At 38.6% G+C, this 19,478-nt stretch overlaps 1 protein-coding gene across 1 annotated transcript in view; it reads left to right on the forward strand.

Moving 5' to 3' along the window:
* rxfp1 (relaxin family peptide receptor 1) overlaps positions 1–18,599 on the forward strand; it is a 51,456-nt gene extending 32,857 nt beyond the window's left edge. The window contains exons 4-18 of the mRNA XM_041047708.1: positions 1,187–1,292; positions 3,154–3,225; positions 4,018–4,089; positions 5,798–5,869; positions 6,176–6,247; positions 6,423–6,491; positions 6,634–6,705; positions 6,929–7,000; positions 9,001–9,072; positions 10,377–10,448; positions 10,965–11,036; positions 12,130–12,359; positions 16,758–17,168; positions 17,404–17,622; positions 18,151–18,599. Coding sequence (XP_040903642.1) covers positions 1,187–1,292; positions 3,154–3,225; positions 4,018–4,089; positions 5,798–5,869; positions 6,176–6,247; positions 6,423–6,491; positions 6,634–6,705; positions 6,929–7,000; positions 9,001–9,072; positions 10,377–10,448; positions 10,965–11,036; positions 12,130–12,359; positions 16,758–17,168; positions 17,404–17,622; positions 18,151–18,599 — 2,132 coding nt within the window. The remainder of the gene's footprint in view (positions 1–1,186; positions 1,293–3,153; positions 3,226–4,017; positions 4,090–5,797; positions 5,870–6,175; positions 6,248–6,422; positions 6,492–6,633; positions 6,706–6,928; positions 7,001–9,000; positions 9,073–10,376; positions 10,449–10,964; positions 11,037–12,129; positions 12,360–16,757; positions 17,169–17,403; positions 17,623–18,150) is intronic.
* The last annotated feature ends 879 nt before the right edge of the window (positions 18,600–19,478 follow it).

Raw genomic sequence — 19,478 nt, forward strand, 5'->3', positions numbered from 1 at the left:
CTGTCTGATCAGCTGCGTCCTTGTCTTCAAGCATGGCCTTTGAACATTATTCAGATTCCACACCCCTAAGCTCCCCTGGGATGCAGAGGATGTGGCAGTTGAAAATCTTGCAGACAGGGGCATCAGCCAGACAAGCCCCTTTTTATTCTCACTACATGTTTAAATGTATCAGGTATGTCCCTCTGCTTCTCTTGCCTTCTAATCCAGCTGAGCACTGTTGTAAAGCCATAAGCAGAGTTAACCAAGAGTTTGTGAATATCCTTAAACAAACCCAGCACCTCCCAGCTCCAAAAAAGGAGACAGTCTTACTCCAATCCAGGACATTGCTTCCGGAGTGCGTACAATGTGTAGACGTGAAAAATTATTTATTCGCCAAGTATGTTTTTTTTTCTACATGCAAAGGAATTTGACCTCCGTGAAAACCATCCGTGAAAAGTGAAAACACACATATTAAGGGCACTTCAGCTGTGGATCTCCCGCCGCCCACATTTTTTCATCCGTGGATTTGAACTGGCGACCTTTTGGCCCCATGCCGCTGCTCTAACCCCGAGGCCACAGCCTATGGCATATTTCATTTTGATGCACTCATTCAGATTTACCATACCAAGGTAGTATTCACATCAGCAGAAAAGCAACACAGAACATACACACACAGATGTTGTTTGACTTGTTTTTGTCTCGTCCTTGCCGACCTCTAACCCCCAAAACTAAACAACCTTTCAGTCCGTTTGAAGGATCCTGTTCTAAATCATAATAATAGACCTGTTTCATGGGAATGTTGGTACGATATACAGAGATGTGATTAGGGAAGGGAGTCAAAGGAGCAAGTGAAACGAACATGTTTGCCTGACAAAGAGGAGCCTGTCATTCTATAATTTGCTTTTATAGGAGCCAGGTAAGGCCGGTTAAGCAATCTTATTTGCTCCATTTCATCATATCTTGCATATCCAAACTAGGATTTAATCATAGATAATAAAAGGTATCTTAACTGAAGAATATTCAATAAGTATTCCTGCTTTCTTGTTTGTTTTGGCTGTGTTGATCTCAGGGCTTACATTCTCCTCCAGCAGGACTAAGTTGCCATTCTTCCAAGCAACTCCAGTCTTGACACTTTGGCACTTTGTAGGATGACCAGTTGATTGATGTATTCCCTGATGTCCCTTCCCTCTGCCCTCCATCTCTCCAGTGCTTGGTGTCGTTCCTGAGCTTTGCCAGTGCCGAGACCTGGAGCTGGACTGTGACAGCGCACAGCTTCAAGATATCCCAGTGGTGGCGATGAATGTCACCATGATGTGAGTAGAAAATAACCCCTTATTTTTTCAATATCTTAAAGCTCAAGCAATCCCCAGGAAGCCTCCATTCGTGACTGCGTCTGTCACAGCGTGTGAGAACCGTTGTAGCAAATATCCCCCTCTCCAAAACCCCACCTGGCCACTGTGAGCACCTGTCAGTGCCGTGAGGTGAGTCACTAACTTACTTGGCAGTCAGTGCGAAAGCTGAATCCCTGGTGGGAGCGAAGTATCTAATGCAACCCCTTCGCACTGAGCTGATGACTAATATATGTCCTTGAAAGTCTTGTAAGAGCCAGTGTCACACATGCACTTTTCTGTCAAAATTCAAGTTTTAATTCTTTGGAGAAAATGGTGCATATTACTTTTCTTTTTTTTTGTCCCCTTTACATGTATTTGACAAGGACATATAACCTCATGGTTATTACAGAGTTGTTGGTGTTTGATAAAAGTACATCTTTTCCCTTTTTCATCATTTGAGGCTGTCTTTATGTGACCTGGAATATTAACCAGGCAGACTGTCCTGCCCTGAGTGCCCTCATTATCTTTAACGATGAGTCTGCTTTGTCTTTGTCATGGTATCATTTACTTTATGGCATTTTTGGGTTGTATATAATATTTTGTAGTCAGCCCACTCTTTAGCACCTCTGAACATCACTGACTAGAAATTTTCGAAACCCTTTTCTCTTTGTGAGTTTAAAGTGCAGGCAGCCACAGCAAGAGACTTTTGTAATGCATCTCAGTTTCATGGCTCTGGGTAGGTGACAGTATGTGGCCTAATGGTCGTCCAGGGCAAATAGTCACAAAGTTGCTAAAATCACATAAGTTTCTTCTTCAAAGACGAATGTAAGAGAGATTTAGTATAAGAAGATGAAACAGTTCATGAGTTCCAATGTGTTTTGGTAAAAAAAAAAAAAAAGCTTGTTTGTTCACAGAAATGCTCCAGAGTGTACCCCTCAGTGTTTGTAGGTCAAGATATACAGTGTCATAGAGTTTTGTGTTGGAGAACAACGAGCCCAAAGAGACAATGTGACCAATAAGAAAATCCTACATAGTCCCTAAACTGACCACTTCCAACAGCCTGACATGACTGTGTGTGAGTGGATGAGCCTTTAATCACCTGTTAATCCGTTAAAAGCTTTGGAATCAACAGCTGAATTAAAATTGTGCTTCTTTGAGATGATGGAACAGAAATAATGGTTCACTATGTTTCCTGGACTCAGAGTGCAAAGGTGATTGTTTTTGTTGGTCACTGTGTTTTTTTTTTCTTTGCTGTGTTTGAGTTTATTGGAAGTTGTGAAATACTGTAGACATTTAAGTGTTTTTGCCCTTAAAAAGGTCTTTACGTAAAACAGAAAAGGTGATTGCTTTTCGACCTGTAAAAGTTTGTCTTTTGTCAGTAGATCTATGGAAATGTAATTGCAGGTTTTAAACAGTTCTTAAACTTGTGTTTTAGACACAACGGAAAATTAGATTGAGGAATATACTTTGTTGTCCCTTTTTTTTTAGTCTTTTTTCTGAAGGTCAGTGTACCCACATTTATAGTTTAAAATTAAGATAATACCCACTACTGAAATAGGGGGAAAAGTGTGCTGTGTGTGTTTCTGTTACGTTATTTTATAATTTGAATTTTGAGATGTGTCATTGTAATGTGGAATAAGTCTTGTGAGCCCCAGGCTCAAAAACACCATTAATTCGAAATTTTAACGCTTCATAATTTAAACCCATGTGTTAAAATCATAACCTTGATAAACTGGTCAGCTGTTCGAATGCTGCAGTGCTGAATAATGATGAGCATTGTTCACGGTGTACACTTCTTTTAATAATCTGATTTTGAGCTTCCTCCTCTTTCTCTATCCCTCAGGTCTCTACAAAGGAACTGGCTTCAGAAACTGAGAGCAAACACGTTCTTTAAGTACCAGAACCTACAGAAACTGTGAGTTTCCCATGAGTTACGGATTGCACGTTACTCAAATGTATACAGTTTTATTTTTATTTTACTTTATACAATGGTATTTAGCCATTTTTAGGAATGTATTTCTTAATTGTTCTGTTTTATTGTTTGTCCTTTTTTTTGTCAAAGAACCATAATAAAACATGTATTCTGACCATGTTTGGAGCTACACAATATTCGTTCACTAAAGCGTGATACCTTCCTGATACTAAAGAGCAGGGAAAAAGAGCAGCCTTTGAGTGACACACACAACAAACGAGTGTCACAACTACAAAGCTGATATGTATAAGGCTAAGAGGACAGCTGGGAACGCTGACAGAAGTGATTGGTTTGTTCTGTATACGGATCCATTCATTCCCGAATTACGTTGTTTATCGGCCTCACACAGAGCCACTGACTGTGTTGGCAGGAGAACAGGTCTGATCCTCAGCCAGGAACCATTTGGCTGCATCATACTGTCAGCCTTCAGTCGCTGCTCTGACAGTTTGACCGGATTGAAAACTTCCCTGAGAAACGCATAAACAAACATCCAAATGAATCGCCAGGTTTGTATAATACACAGAGAGACAAAACACAGCTGTCAGAGGAGGTTTGTCGAGCACAGTGTGCGATAACAAAGACGATGCCAGGTATTCAGCAGGCTATGGTTGTTGGATGTTATTGTGTTTTTTCATTAAATCAACAGACTAAAGGGTTAATGATGTTTTTCTCATTTCTCCTTGCTAATTCATTCATAAATATTCACAAACTGTTTTGTGTTTTTTTGTTATATAGATACCTTCAGCACAATAGAATTCAAGATGTGAGTCCTGACGCATTCAGGGGGCTGTATAACCTCACAAGACTGTAAGTTTGTTTATTTTTCTAACACACACCATTCAGTAACAAAGCAGACAGATGTATTGACTGTACTTTTATGTGCATAAAATGAAGCACAGGGTTAGTTCAAACTGGAATTGCTCTTTCATTAGCTGATGCTGGCGTCAGCTGCTTCTTTCAAGCTTCAAAATTACTGGGTTTATTCACAGCTGTTTGGCTCAATTCACTGATAATGTCCAAACACATTCATGCAATGTGGCCACGACACTACTCACTATTACTCTGCTGATACTGCTGATACTGAAATTAAGCTCCACCTTAATTACTATATTTTTTGGTATTGTTGGTTTCCATACAATTCAGTGTTCATGTATGTGATTATTAAGAGGGATTAGCTCTCTCAGTAGAATCCTCATTTTGCTCGAACTCTCTGAGAGCTCCTTCAAAGGGCGGAGCCTTTTTATATCTAACTGTGTAACCATTAGCTATAAGTAGTTCCTTGACTTAAATGTCTCTGACTGAAATGCCACATATATACTGTAGTGCATTGCGACGGAAAGAAAGGAAAATGAGAGGCCACATAAGGAGTGCTAAGGCTGCCGATGAAAGTTTGCAACCCTGGTCAGGCACGAACCAACCACTCAGCATTAACAGAAAAGACCTGACTTGAAATTGTTGTCTTGAAATTATTTTTTAAAAGATTATGTGATTGTATTCATGAAGGTTATAATGTTAGTTATAACAGAAATAATAATAGAAACAGCTGTGTTATCATATTATTAGACTGCATTAGTTTTAGAAAAGTGTACCCAAAGAACAAGAGAGTGCAGATAGACATGTCACTGTAACTGTGACTGCATTGCTGCTAAATCAACAACAAACAAACCAAACAACTCACAAATATGTGCAAATAGACTGTTGCATTACATTATATCACCAAAGGCCCGTGTACATGACACTGGCTCTGTGGACAAAGCAAAAGGAAAGCTATGTTGACTTGTCTGCATAGAGCCCTGGCCTCAACTTAGGGCTGAATATTTTGAGGAATGTATCTAACGTTGGCTTTTCTCACCAATAATTCTGTTTTGATTTGATTCCACTTAGCAGAATCCATAAGCCAGCTGCCATTACAGCTGGTGAATTTAAAGGTCATCTTTACTTTCACTTGTAGTGCTTGCTACAGCTCGTTAAAAACACTGTTAACTACCTAAGTTATGATTAAAACTTGCAGTCTTTAAAATTCCTATTTAGACATGAAAATGATTAATCGTTGAGTCCTACTTCTACCCCATTCAGCACCTTTTGGATAATTTGAAATGCCAACATCTGTGCCTGACCTTACTAAAGCTCTTGTGGCTGAATGGAAGCAAAAATCTTGTGGAAATCTTTTGAAAAGCCTTCCCAAAGGAGTGGAGGGTGTAATGGCTTCACATTAATGCCTGAAGTTTAGGAGTGAAATGTGAAGTAATCACATACACAAACACAATATTTCAGTGTCCAGATAGTTTTGGCAAACCTGTTTAGTATATAGTAAACTAGTAATATAGTACATATAATAACCAGTAAAGAAAAGCTGTTGAGAGGATAAGTATGAATTACAAAATGCTTAGTTAAAACTTCACAGTCACCAGCTTTGTGTTAAATGCAGTTCACAGGTTTTCCCAGTTGATTCATCATGTTCTGGGAGCATCCTCTTTAAGTAACCAAGCTTCCAAACTTGCCTTTCCTCTCTTAGATATCTGAGCTACAACAAGATATCGGTCCTGATGCCGGGGGTGTTCCAGGACCTTCACAAGCTGGAGTGGTTGTATGTTTGTTTTCTACCAAAATAAAGTTTTGCATCAAAAGAATATGAAATGTTGCATGCATAGTTTATTGGGATGTTTTACTCTCTGTAAATATTGTTTTGCCATTGGCAGAGAAATAATCATTCCCACTTTTTCTTGAATTGTGTTTTGTTTTGTTTTTTTTTGTTTTTTTTTTTTGTTTTGTTTTGTTTTTTTATTCCAAACAGGTAGTACACCACAGACATCCTAACTGTTGCTGTTCTCAATCAATATTCTGCAAATGAGGCTGATACTGTATCTTGTTTTTTTTGTTGTTGTCGTTGTAGGATCCTAGAAAATAACAATATCCATCAGGTATCTTCCATGACCTTCTCAGGACTGAACTCCCTTGTTTTACTGTGAGTTTTTATTTCCCACATCTTTTTCTGCTTCGCTGTGATGTCCCATCAAATGATCTGAAGTCCTGCTATTAAAAGCCTTTTTTCATCTGTATAGACTCTATGAGTTCTCCTCCTTTAAACAGTGAATGAAAATGCTCTACACCTTGTTACATCGTGTCTCACTGATTGACAGGGTTCTGTTGAACAACTCTTTGACAAAGCTGGATGACATCTGTCGCGAAATGCCAAGATTGAACTGGCTGTAAGTAGGATGTAAAGAAATCAAAAGCTGTCGTGTCATAAAAATGACACGTCTTTTGATGAATGTATTCTGTCTGTGTGTGTGTGGGGTTGTGTCTGTACATTTGCTCTGTGTCTGTTCATTTCACAACATGTTCTTGCAGGGATTTGGAGGGCAATCTTCTAGAAACCATTGGAAATGTCTCATTCTGCTCATGCAATATGCTGACAGTTCTGTAAGTATACATTTACATAATTTAATCTATGACAAAGGCTGCTTTTAAAATTATACTTTAGTCTGAATTTCTGTGCGGCTTGCAAATTAGCCTCAGTTTCTCATAATTTGAAATGCAGCTTATAGTCAGTGTATGGAATCAATGCTGGCAGTTCAATAAATGTGATTAAGAAGGTCAAAAAGTAGTAATAGGATTCTTTTTTGTATTTATTGCCTTTCTCCAGGGTTTTACAGCGAAACAGGATCAGTCACATACACGAACAAGCTTTCTCTGTCCTCCAAAAGCTTGGAGAACTGTAAGTCCATTTTGTTTAATCGTGCAAACAAAGTGTATGGGAGAAAAAATATCCCGACTTTCAGGGTTGTGCCAAAAAGATGCTGAAGTGATGCAATTTAAGATGCGGATTATTTTGACAATGTGTTACACGTGATACCTTTTGACACAGAACAGGAGGAGATGTGGAAAACAGCATGGAAAAACACAGAGAATGCACAGTTGTGAGAAAGTTTGCAAACCTTTTGGAAAAACCTGATTTCTGTTTTACTTTGAGCCAAAAACATTCACAGTCTTAGCTTAAAAAGTATGCGAACCTTAAAACAGAGTAGCTAGTAGAGTCTAATGGTCTCACATTTAGGATGAAGGCCTCGTTGAACAAATACATGTCTTTTGTTAATGAAGACCATTTGTTGTTCTTTGAAGCCTGGGGAGGGTGATTTGGGTCGGTTGGTTTGTTGATGTGTGACTTAGTTGGTCTGTTCTTTCCACACTTCTTTACAGAGCAACAAACTGTATGTCTGAACACATGGGCAGTTTTTAGGAGTATTCATGGTCCCCAGAGGATGACTGATATTGGTTTTGGTGACCTCGGGACCTTTTGTTCAGTCCCACAGTCAGGTCAAAAATTCTAGTTGTTTGCATCTGTTATGATTGTCTGGTCTCCAGTTTTTTGGGGGGTTTTTTTGGAGCCCTTGACTTTTCCCCTTGTGCAAGTATAAGATTGAAATTTCCAGTTGAACACAAGAAATAACAAAATACTTTAGAACTAATCTAATCACTGTTATTATTAGCATTATTAATATTGTTGGTGTTATATTGTTAGCCTCTCTTTCTGGTGCACTTCAATGGACACAGCTCCTCTTCAGTACTTTTCATATTATTGATTGATACATAGATATTAAGAACAGCAGGAGACTCCTGGAGATCTTTACATCTTACCTTTGATGTGTTGTGGCCCTCTTGAGTATTGCACACTGTGCTGTGATCTTTCCATATAGCCAGTCTGTGTTTCTTTTATGTTATGTGCTTTACTGTTGGCTGACAGAACTCTTCAGAGCCTAAACAAACGCTTTTGTAGCCGTTAAAAGCCTCATGTGTCTGTAACAACTCCTCTTTTAAGGTCTTCTGAAATCTATATTGATTTAAACTTTTTGCCTCAGCAGGTCTTATTTTTAAGACCTTTTTTTTTTTTTAACATCAGTCAATATCTTAAAGGCTCAGATACTTTGCCTAGACTGTGAACTGTGCTTCAGCCTAAGTCCTTAAGAAGCTCAGGAAAATACACTGTTCTCTGTGTTTATCTCTGAGAATGATAAAAAATATATATTTTTACAAGGATCCAGGTTATATGAAGTGAAGTGTAATTAACAAACTTATTCACTTATAAACACTTTCCATGAAAAGAACAAAGCCAGCAATAAATTGTGCCTACTATCAGGTGTAGAATATATCTGAGTAATGCCTGATATTTCTTATTCCTCTGGGCCACAGAGCTCCACTTTTGTCCAAAAGCAATTAAAAACACATCAGTGAGCCACGCTGCTGCACTGGCTGACATGTTCTTTCATTACCATCAACACACACTGTAATTTAAGTCAGTCCCACAAACACCATTCTACTGCTGTAAATATTTACTACACAAAATGTGTATTTATCTGCAGCTGAAAATATTCCCCCAACAAATGCACTGTTTCCTCCTCAGAATACTGAGAGATGGACGAGGACATTCTTGGTTTTGGTCTTTTCAAGAGAATCGTTGACAATTAGAAAAATATGAAATAACACTTTAAACAAACACATCTAATACTAATACTGTATGCTTGTATTTCCAACTCATGTACTTAATTATTATTGTTATTATTATTGTTGTTGTCATTATTATTATAAAAATGATGTTCAGTGAAATGAACTGTGTTTCACATGCTGTATACACATGTCAGATACTGAGTGTTGTATGTCAATATTTGTTTGTTTTTTTGCGTTCCTGGGTAACTGATGTGGATTTGTCTTGGCATGCAGGGATCTATCCAACAACAGACTTGTGGCGATCCCTCCCAATCTCTTTGTCTTACTTGTGGATTTGCTCCAACTGTGAGTTGTGTTTACACAAATACACTGGGATGTACAGTTTTGTCTTCAAGCTTACCTATTCCATGAATATTTAACAGAGTTTGATGTTGTCGGGGCATGACAAAAGAGTTGTCAGTGCCAGTCAGCTGATCATTTTGTAGACAACCACCTATTTTTGCTGCAGATATAATTCCTGTGAATTTACTAAATACAAAACACTCCCTTAGATACTGGGGGGACTTCAAATACACCGACTTGTGCATTGAGCTGTATGCAAGTAAATATTGTTTAAAGCTGTAATCCTTAAGGTTTTAGTCAGAAGCAGAGAGCAGTAAAGATCAAATCTAATCACCCTTGTCTGGTTTTGTAGACACATTTTTGATCATGGTCAGTGCTAACCTCGTTTACAAATGTAATATGTTCCCTTTGGCTGCTTCACAATAAAAGCCACCCTGTGTTTCCCCCACTTGAGCGATTTCAGTGTGAAGTAACAGCAGTAAAATGTCCTTTTTTGTAGTAGCAGTAACTAGTAGAGCTCTGACAGGACGTGGAGGGAGTGAACCATAAAGAGGGAGGCTGATATCAATTACATAAACTTGTGGTGGATTGCATGCATCCAGCGTTTTCTCCTGAATCTCTTGTTCTTATGACGGCAATCTGAATCCTGCCAAGGAATGGCAGACTCACCACATACATACAATTCAAGCTACCATATAGAGAGAAATAATTACTGATTGTAAATATATTGAACAGCGATTGTAGAAATAATACAAACCACAAACTGTAATGGGATGTGATTTCATAAAAATCTTAAGGATTAATTCAATTCAATTCTATTCAATTTTATTTATATAGCACCTTCCACAATCAAAATTGTCTCAAAGCGCTTTACAGAGACCCGGAGCCTGACCCCAGAGCAAGCACTTAAGGCGACAGTGGCAAGAAAAAATCTCCCTTTTAACAGGAAGAAACCTTGAGCAGAACCTGGCTTACAACTTTGAGTAGCAAGGGCAGACGATGCATTCAGTTTCTCCCAGTAAACAAACATTGTGGTGGGTGGATAACAGGAAGTCACATAAAGAGGAAAAAAAGCAAGGACATATCTTCAAAACATAAAGCAGAAGGTAGTATGTGACAGGAAGGTTAACTTTTAGGCATTGAAAAATGCATTTCAACATACAGAAATGTCAGCAATGTGACATCTAGGACGTGCAGCATTGAAAGTTGTTTCACTAGATCCTTCTAAATGCAATGCATTGTTATGTGAATAGTATGTGGGATTAATTTCCATGTTATCTAACTGATTTTCACTACTTGGTTTCTAGGAATATATCGTACAACCCTATCATGGAGCTCCAAGTTAACCACTTTGACAAGCTGAATAAACTGAAGTCGTTGTAAGTATCCCTTGCTTCATGCTCAATGACTCCTGCAGCTAATTAAAAATCTTTGTATTGCACATAGAAAAAAGAGATCTGTTTTGTGTTAAGAGGCATTTGAAAAGCTCTCCTGTTATGTTTAAAGGTGCATAAGAGCAGCAAACATACAAACAGTGCATATGATGAGCCTGGATAATGGAACTGAAAAAAGGCCCCAACGAGCTAGGGGGGAATATTATTCTGTCACAGGGTTTGTGAGGGTTTCTGCTGCGTGATTGTTTTTCTGCGTTATTTGGATATGATGTGGTTAATGTAATCTTTCACACAAAATTCAGAATCAGCAAATGAAAGAATATGTAATTGGGCTGGTAAAAAATGTTTCTCACATGAAAGGCAGTTTGGTGAAAACAGTTTGTGTGCTTTTGAATACTCTAGTAATAGTGTATGATTATAAATTGTGACACTGTAATGTGTCTGTGTGTGTGTGTGCATCATCTGACTAAGACAAAATGAAAATGTATTTATATTCTTCAGGAGCATAGAGGGGATAGAAATTGGAAACATACAACGGCGGATGTTTGAACCTCTCAAATACTTGACTCATATGTAAGTGCTCCAATGTTATTCTCAGTGTTTATACTGTTAATCCTCATTATTTTGTCTGGACTGTCATGTAGACCATGGGCCTTTCACAGATATTTCTAGTGGTGAGTCCGAAGCTAGCCCTATCAAGACTGTCAGGCTTCTATTCCAACTGGGAGATGATTAAGTGAGGCTTAGTGTAATCCATTTACTCTGTGGGTAAAACAGCTTGAGATACACCCATGCAGTTCCTGGATAGGATGCAACAGAGAGAAAATAAATGCCTTTTCAGCCTTGGCAGAAGCTCTTCAAGGCTTTTAATTCAGGTTCAAGTAAGATATAGTTATATGGAGATACTGTTTGTTTTGCTAAAGTAAATCTTCTCTCACTTTCAAGGGGCAGTTCACCAGATAGTCATTTGTCCAGATTTTGAAAGATCTGTCGCTGCCTCTGCCTCAACACATTAGAGATTAACTGAATTTCATTGGTGGTTCTCACATTAAAATATTTTTAACATTTCAAATCTTGTCTCTCTGCGGAAACTGCTGCTTGCCATGTATTATGCCGGCGGCGGATGACCTCATTTGTCTTGTTTAAATGCAAATTTTAAATGCTATGAGCACCAGAAATGGCAAGTCACCACTGCTGTGTGGGGGCATAAATATTAGATATCACAAGGTTATTATCAGTGATCTCAAAACATCTCAAAACATTAGGAAAATAAAACCTAAACTGTCTACGAGCATAGATACCACTCGATGTGAGAAAGTGTTTTTCTTTTTTCTTTTTTTTTCTTTTTTTTGGCTTTTGAAATATGGATGAACGGATCTTTTTGTTAGACCTTTGTTAATTCTGCAGACAACTCAAAAAGATTTGAAGAGTTCTGAAAGAAAAAAATTTCAAACCAAGTTCACATCTTTGAAGCCTCAAGACCTCCTGTTCAAATCATAATGCTTCCTTGAAATGTCTCTGCTTTCTAACTGTCAGTTTATAGAAAGATAAACTGTACATAGCTTGTGGACTACCCACTTGACCGTGAAAAATCTCATAGCTGAAAATGAATCGAGTCCCTTCTCTTTTGCTAAACATGATACTCTGCTTCAATCCACTATCACAGCTACTTCAAGAAGTTCCAGTACTGCGGCTATGCCCCTCACGTGCGCAGCTGCAAACCAAACACTGACGGCATCTCGTCCTTCGAGGATCTGCTGGCCAACATCGTGTTGAGGGTCTTCGTCTGGGTGGTGTCTGCCACCACCTGCTTCGGCAACATCTTCGTCATCTGCATGCGCTCGTACATCCGCTCCGAGAACAAACTACACGCTATGTGCATCATCTCCCTGTGCTGTAAGTCAATGCATTTAAAGGATGGGATGTACTGGAAAGGAAACACACATAATATCACTTAAACTAGGCTTTTATTTGTAGAATATCCTTTACCATCAAAGCATATTACTTACAGTGTATACATAATAAGTATTATCCTAATGAACACTAGTTCACAGTTGCACATTTATATTTATATTTTTATTTATATTTATATTTATATTTATATTTATATTTATATTTAGACTTAGACTTGTCACACACCATCAGTGCATATATTAAATGAAATCACAGTGGAGAGGACACATAAATTATCCAAATACAAAAAAACAAATATTTACAGAATATAAAATGTAAAATGCTGATATGACACAAAAGAGTTAAAATTACTAAGTGTATAAAGGAATAAAGTGACAATAAAAGAGTCAGTAAAAGAGTGTTAGACTATAGTCTCTGGAAATATGCCAGACACAGACACAGGAGTGGAAATGAAAAATTCTGCAGTGCTTAAGTTCCACGCTTGTGAAATAAACAGGCCTCCAAACTCAGTGGGAAATTTGAAATTAGTGCCCACTGTGTTTCATATTACACACATTATTAGACACCCTCATAAATACTGAATGTGAAAATGACAAAATCTCATTCCAAAATGTAATATCTGCCGTCGGAGTACAGAGGTTCACATACTCCAAGACATTTTTCATAAAATAAATTTGACACAAATCATGGTAACTGCTCAAGGATAACAATCCAATGAAGTCGGTGGTTGATTAGATAAGTGCATTTTCAGTGACTCATCTATCAAGATAATAGAAGATATCCTAGAGAAAACTTACACATACAGCATCTTACAGCAGAAATATATCAGCAGGGTGTTTATATGCAACCTTATCCTCTACTTTGATCTGAGACGTCACTCAGATAAGGGCTATGAGAGTTTGCTGGAAAGCTCCATCCTATACAGCAAACAAATGTTGTGTTTGTTGGGTTAAAATGGACAGAGGATTAAAAATAAAAAAAATGTGGGTGTTCTCATGGAAAGACAGGAAATGGTTTAAAGAATAGAGATAGCTCTGATGCTGAACAGGTGAAGGGTTGATATAAGATGGAGCCATTCATGCTAAAAAAAAACAAAAAAAAAAACATGTAATGCATTTTCCTTTATATTCTGACTGACATACACATGCTGAGAAGTTATTAAAGGTAAAAGGTAATGTGCCTTACCTTTAGGGTCGTGATTACCAAGAAAGAATTTAAATGCACGGAGTGAGAAAACATAAAACCTGCAAAATGTGTAGGAAGTAAATGTTCTCAACGCTATCATATGCTTATGGTGTTATTCACATTCACATAAATACAAAGGATGCCATATGGACTTAGTATAAGTCCCAGTGCTGCTGAGATCAATGAGCTCAGATTTAAAAAAAAAAAAAAAAAAGAAGAAGAAATTCTGTGTTACAGTGGATATCTGCTGTCTTTCCTGCTACATCCACAATGAAAACCATGCAGAGGAGTTGGCAGTTGTTTTTCATTATCTCATTTTAAGGTTCACTCGCCTAATATGTCGACCTTTAAAAATTTATTACTAGAATGTCAGTGGGGACTGCTTTCTGTAGCACACTAATTTCTTGTGACTAAGACCAGACAAACCCAGAGCTTAAGGTAATTAACACAAGCAATGTAGTCTAGGTATTCTTCATTCTCCATTGTTTTTAATAACAATGGATTTTGTCATCTTAATGCAAACAGGACTAGATGGACTAGGCAGGTGCACAGTTGCCTCCCAACAGTTAAGAACAACAATGCATTTGGTCTTTGCAAAAGGAAGTGGTGTGCGTGTTTATTTGCATATAGAGCGGGAAAGTGAGAGCCAATGTGGAGATGCATTTTAACGCCAGGTGTGAACTGACACTGTGACCGGATCACTCGATATGCATATTAATACCAAGTTTGAAAAGGGCCTCTGCCTCTCTATATCTTACCTTTTCTTTCATTGCACTTTTTGTGTTGTTTATTCTATGGGTTGGTCTCAGAACCCTTTTTTCAGTATCCATGCAACTGGGCTCAAGGTCCCCTGTGTCCTCTGTGCCCTACATGATAGAGGACTTGGAGCCCAGCTGAGTCAGTCAGAGGTCAGCTTTAATCTTTCATGAGCTGATGTGCTTGTGGGAATTTCACATAAAAGGATGTAGTATCTTTTCATGTATGTCTAAGATACACATAAATTGATAACATAAACTGATATTACAAATTTGACATTTAGGTAATGCATCAGCTGTAAAAGTTGTTTGAGAATCGTCCACAACAAAGCCTCACTTCAGCTGTCTCAATTTTCATATGACACAGACTAACATGAAAACATATGGGGAGTCTTTAATGATAATCTACACTGTGTGTAAAATTAAAAATGTTTTGATGACCACAGGTATGGTCCTATATCAAAGGAACAACGTATATTATTCAAGAAATAAATGTTAAGCAGCCACTGATGAAGCAGTGGCGAAATTCTTCAAAGGCTATAAGTTGTTAAATTAAATTTCTGCTTTGACAAAGTGTCAGCAAAACATTGCAATGAATTTGCTGAGGGCAGAGGAAGGTGTGAAAGAAAACTACAAATGAGGTTGGGATTTATTTATCATTTTGTTTTTGTTTTTTGTTTTTTTTAGAGTTCTGAATATGAAAACTTCTACTTGAGGTAGAGTTTAGGGCCAGGTGTTGATGTGTCAACAGCCTCAGCATTAAAGCGGAAACATGCATAATCTGTCTACTAGATGTTCAGTATGAATCCCTTTGGATATAATTATTGTTCCTTGTCATCATGTCATTATTCAGACTTGATTAATGACTGTCCATAAATATCCTTACATGGATGTCAACAACCCCCTTTTTTAACCTTCGGACAGAAGCCAAAGCTTTTTCTTTGCTGGCAGCATTCTCAAACAGCTTCTGATTGAAGACTGTAAGACATTTATTCCTACCAGAGCATAATCAGGCAATTTTAAAAACTAGTTTGACATGTTAGGTAATACCTTTATTTGCTTATTCATATTCACCGAGAGTTACATGAGAAGATCAATACCACTCTCATAGCTGTCCATTAAATTATAAAGCTGGAGCAGCTATGATGATTAGCTTACTGATTCCAGGGAATCAATTCTGGCACGAAACACCTGCTAAAACTGCAAATTGCTGTTTTTATAATTATGTTTTTGGAAGGATTAAAATAATAAGATATGTGGTAAGGCTTGAGCCAGGCTACCTGTGCGCACACCCGAGTGAGCCAAATAAAACGGGGCCCAAATTACTTTTCTTTGCCACCTTGCTAAATGAACTTCTACTTATAAAAGCCTGTATATGCTTGGAGTAAATCATGTTTAGAGGTACATATACTCACAACATTGTGTTTGCTTGTATGAACACACACTGGCATTTGTGTGCAGAGCTGCACATGCAATCTTTCTATACCCATCATTCCTGCATCTGATCCCTGTTGTGAAATCCGGAATGATTGACACTCCCTGCAGTTAACACTCCATGCACTCCAAAAAAAAAGGAAAACTCATAGAGTTGTGTTTGTTTCTTTCTGTCATTCATCCTAGACAACAGAGCATGATGCTCTATTTGCTCTCTGCTGTATTTTACCTTCCATATTGATCATAGTTCAGAACACGTGAAGGAGTAGCTGAATTCTAGCATCCAGTGGTTTGTTCTTGGTTCCTTTTCTTGTGTGTGATTTCCAAGGTTGAGTGGCTGCTGTCTGTCTGCTGTTATCATCCATCTCCACATCATACACGTTAAGCCTTTCATGTTTGCCAATTTCTGTACATGGTTTGATTCTGTTCTCACTTCTAAGAAATCACACTGCAGTTCCCTGCTTTAAAAAGGCCTTCATCAGGCAGTCTTTGTGTGTTTTATTTGGTGTTCTAATAAGCTTTTATGCCTCCGTGCCGGCGATAGCCATGGCCGGAGGCATTATGTTTTCAGGTTGTCCGTCTGTCAGTCTGTCCATCCCATTCTCGTGAACGCAATAGCTCAGGCACCTCGGAGGGAATTTCATTACATCTGACACATCGTGTATGTGGTGGTCAAAGGTCATAGTCACTGTGACCTCACCGGCTGTAATTCAAGAATTCACAGGCTAATAACAATAAAATAGACTTAGTATCTTGTATCTTCAGAGTCTTAGGCATACAGTACAACTGCCAGATGGTAATTCTAGTTGTGCTCACGTCTCTAAATGAGCCAATCTCAAGGAGTAAACACTCCAATGTTTGTTTAATAGCACACTGGGTCTGAATGCGGCTGTAAAGTTAGTTTAAGTTAGTTTAGTTTAAAGGTGTTTAATCTTGTTGCACAGATATCTGTAAAGCCCATAAATCCTCTAAATAGTGTGTAAACTACTTCTCTCCTTGGTCGCAGGTGCAGATGGGCTCATGGGCATCTACCTCTTCATGATTGGTGCGTATGACCTGAAGTTTCGAGGCGAGTACAACCGGCACGCTCAGGCCTGGATGGACAGCAGTCAGTGTCAGGTCATTGGATCTTTGGCCATGCTGTCCACTGAGGTTTCCGTCCTGCTCCTCACGTATCTCACTCTGGAGAAATACATCTGCATCGTCTACCCTTTCCAGTACTTGACACCTGGCTGGCGACGAACTGTCACAATCCTTCTTGGGATTTGGGTGTTTGGCTTTATCATTGCCTTCCTGCCGCTGGCCTGCAAGGGGCTATTTCGCAACTTCTACGGGACCAATGGTGTTTGCTTCCCACTGCACTCTGAGCAGCCTGAGACACTATGGGCTCATGTTTATTCCATCGTTATTTTCTTGGGTGGGGATTTGTTCTGTCAATAGTCCATTGAGCTTTTTTTGTGGTGTTTATGTTTTGTTTGTAATACAGTTACTTTCTTAAGCTATGTGCAAATGCAGTCTCATTATTTAGTGGATGTATTTGTATTTATTGGCCTGTGGAATCGTGGCTTTGTTATAAATGCACATCCGCAGTACAAATATATGTTATTGCGGTTGGACGGCAATCCAGAAACTAACCAAATATCTCTCTGTAGGTCTGAACCTGGTGGCATTCCTCATCATTGTCCTATCCTATGCAAGCATGTTCTATAACATCCAGAGAACAGGCACTCAGACCACAAAATACAGCAACCACATCAAGAAAGAGGTCACCATCGCCAAAAGGTTCTTCTCTATCGTCATTACTGACTCCCTTTGCTGGATCCCCATTTTCATCCTCAAGATCCTGTCGCTGGTGCAGGTGGAGATTCCCGGTATAGTAAAAGTGCTATGACCATTTAAAGGAATACTCCACTGAAAGTCTACATTTTGAGTGCTTTGAATCCAAGCTGACTGTCCTCTGTACCTGTGGTCAGGTGGTACCTTTAAAGCTTACAAACAGAAGGAACTCGAAAGATGTATTTTCTGTGAAGTATTCCTTGAAATATTTAATTTGCTAGTAGTAGTCTGGGCTTTGCTCAAGTGTTAAATGGTTTTTCAGTAGATATATGCTACTGTTTAAAGAGCATTTAACTGTGGAAGATTTACTGAAGTACACAGTGTATACTCAGGTGACCATTTAATGTTCTGCAGAATCCATTACATACCTAACCTGGTGAGCTATGACTCCCTAATTAGGTCCCCTGTATGGACAAAATGGATTTTCATTTATCGTATAAAAGGCTTTGAGAAGAAGGTTTTTGTATTGATTCATGTTTAACTGCATAATCTTTAAACAGACTGTATACCAACTCTGCTGTTTTATGTCTTTATCTCTCTGTCTTTTCTCTTCCCACCGAAAGGTACCATCAGCTCATGGGTGGTCATATTTATTCTCCCCATCAACAGCGCTCTTAACCCCATCCTTTACACGCTGACCACGCGGCCTTTCAAAGAGACCATTCTGCAGGTGTGGGCAAACTACAGGCAAAAGAGGCCGCTGCTCAGCGGTCACCCAGCTCATCATCCTTCGCTCACCTGGCAAGAAATGTGGCCCCTGCAGGAGAACAGCCACAGCCTCACCCCGGGGCACCCACTGGAAATGACAGGCACGCTAGCCAAGCTCACTCCCGTGGAAAATACCAACGAGGGATACAATGACATTAACGAGTGCACACAGCAACAGCACAAGCTACATACAGTCCTGTCAGTACGCTCAAAGAATCAAACTGTGCCACACACGCTCACACACACTCACTCACACACACAAACAAATGAACTCATCCAGGTGTCTAACACAGATTCAGTGTGATTCACATTCATTCATCTCCACGGTAGAGAGTTTTTAAAATGTTTAAAAATACAATTTTTAAAGGGATACTTTATTTGTGCCCAGATTTCTCCTTTGTGTTTTACAATCATTAGTATTCATCAGTTTCACAGTGTGAAATCCCACTGTGTGCCTGTCTTGCCCAAGCACCAGCCATCACAGCAGAAGGGTGAAGTCAGTGCAGTGCAGATGAATCGTTTGACCTGAATATTAATCATCTTCCATATTGGCAAGTGAAAGTTGGACAAGTTATCATTTCTAACAACTATAAGTGACTATTTTGTTTGAATCCAACAACTACAGCTCCCATTATCCATTTGACTGCACTTACATGGCTAAGATTCAATAACCATATTGTTGTTGCATGCTAACAAAATAACTGCTGAGGTCGGAAATTCATTCTTGACCTTGGAAAAAGTATTTTGACAAAAAAAAAAAAAATCTGAACTGTAGATTCACTTACCAGCTTTGTCCAGAGCTTTCAGGTTGCATCTGGCAGTCTTCCTTAGTAAAAATAACTATAATAAATACAGTGTTATCTTTGTTCTTTGTTGAAATGATGAGATGTTCAAATTTTACTAGCCAGTACAGTAGTAGGTTTTTTTTCCAGAATATGGACAAAAATAAAACTGTCTAGCTTTTTGGAAAGACAGATGAAAGTAACCCACAATAGAAAAAGTTTATAGCTGAAACTAATGCAGAGAAGGTGAGATTAACAAGAAACAAGGACTGTGGCTCTTTAATACATTAATGACGTCTTAGCCTATGACTCCATATTGTTTGTATTGTCAAAAAATCCCATCCAAAGACGTAAACCCTTTTTTCTTTCTAATAATTACTGTGTGACAGGTTGTATCCAAA

The sequence above is a fragment of the Toxotes jaculatrix genome, chromosome 10, assembly GCF_017976425.1.
Source record: "Toxotes jaculatrix isolate fToxJac2 chromosome 10, fToxJac2.pri, whole genome shotgun sequence".
Classification (NCBI taxonomy): domain Eukaryota; kingdom Metazoa; phylum Chordata; class Actinopteri; family Toxotidae; genus Toxotes; species Toxotes jaculatrix.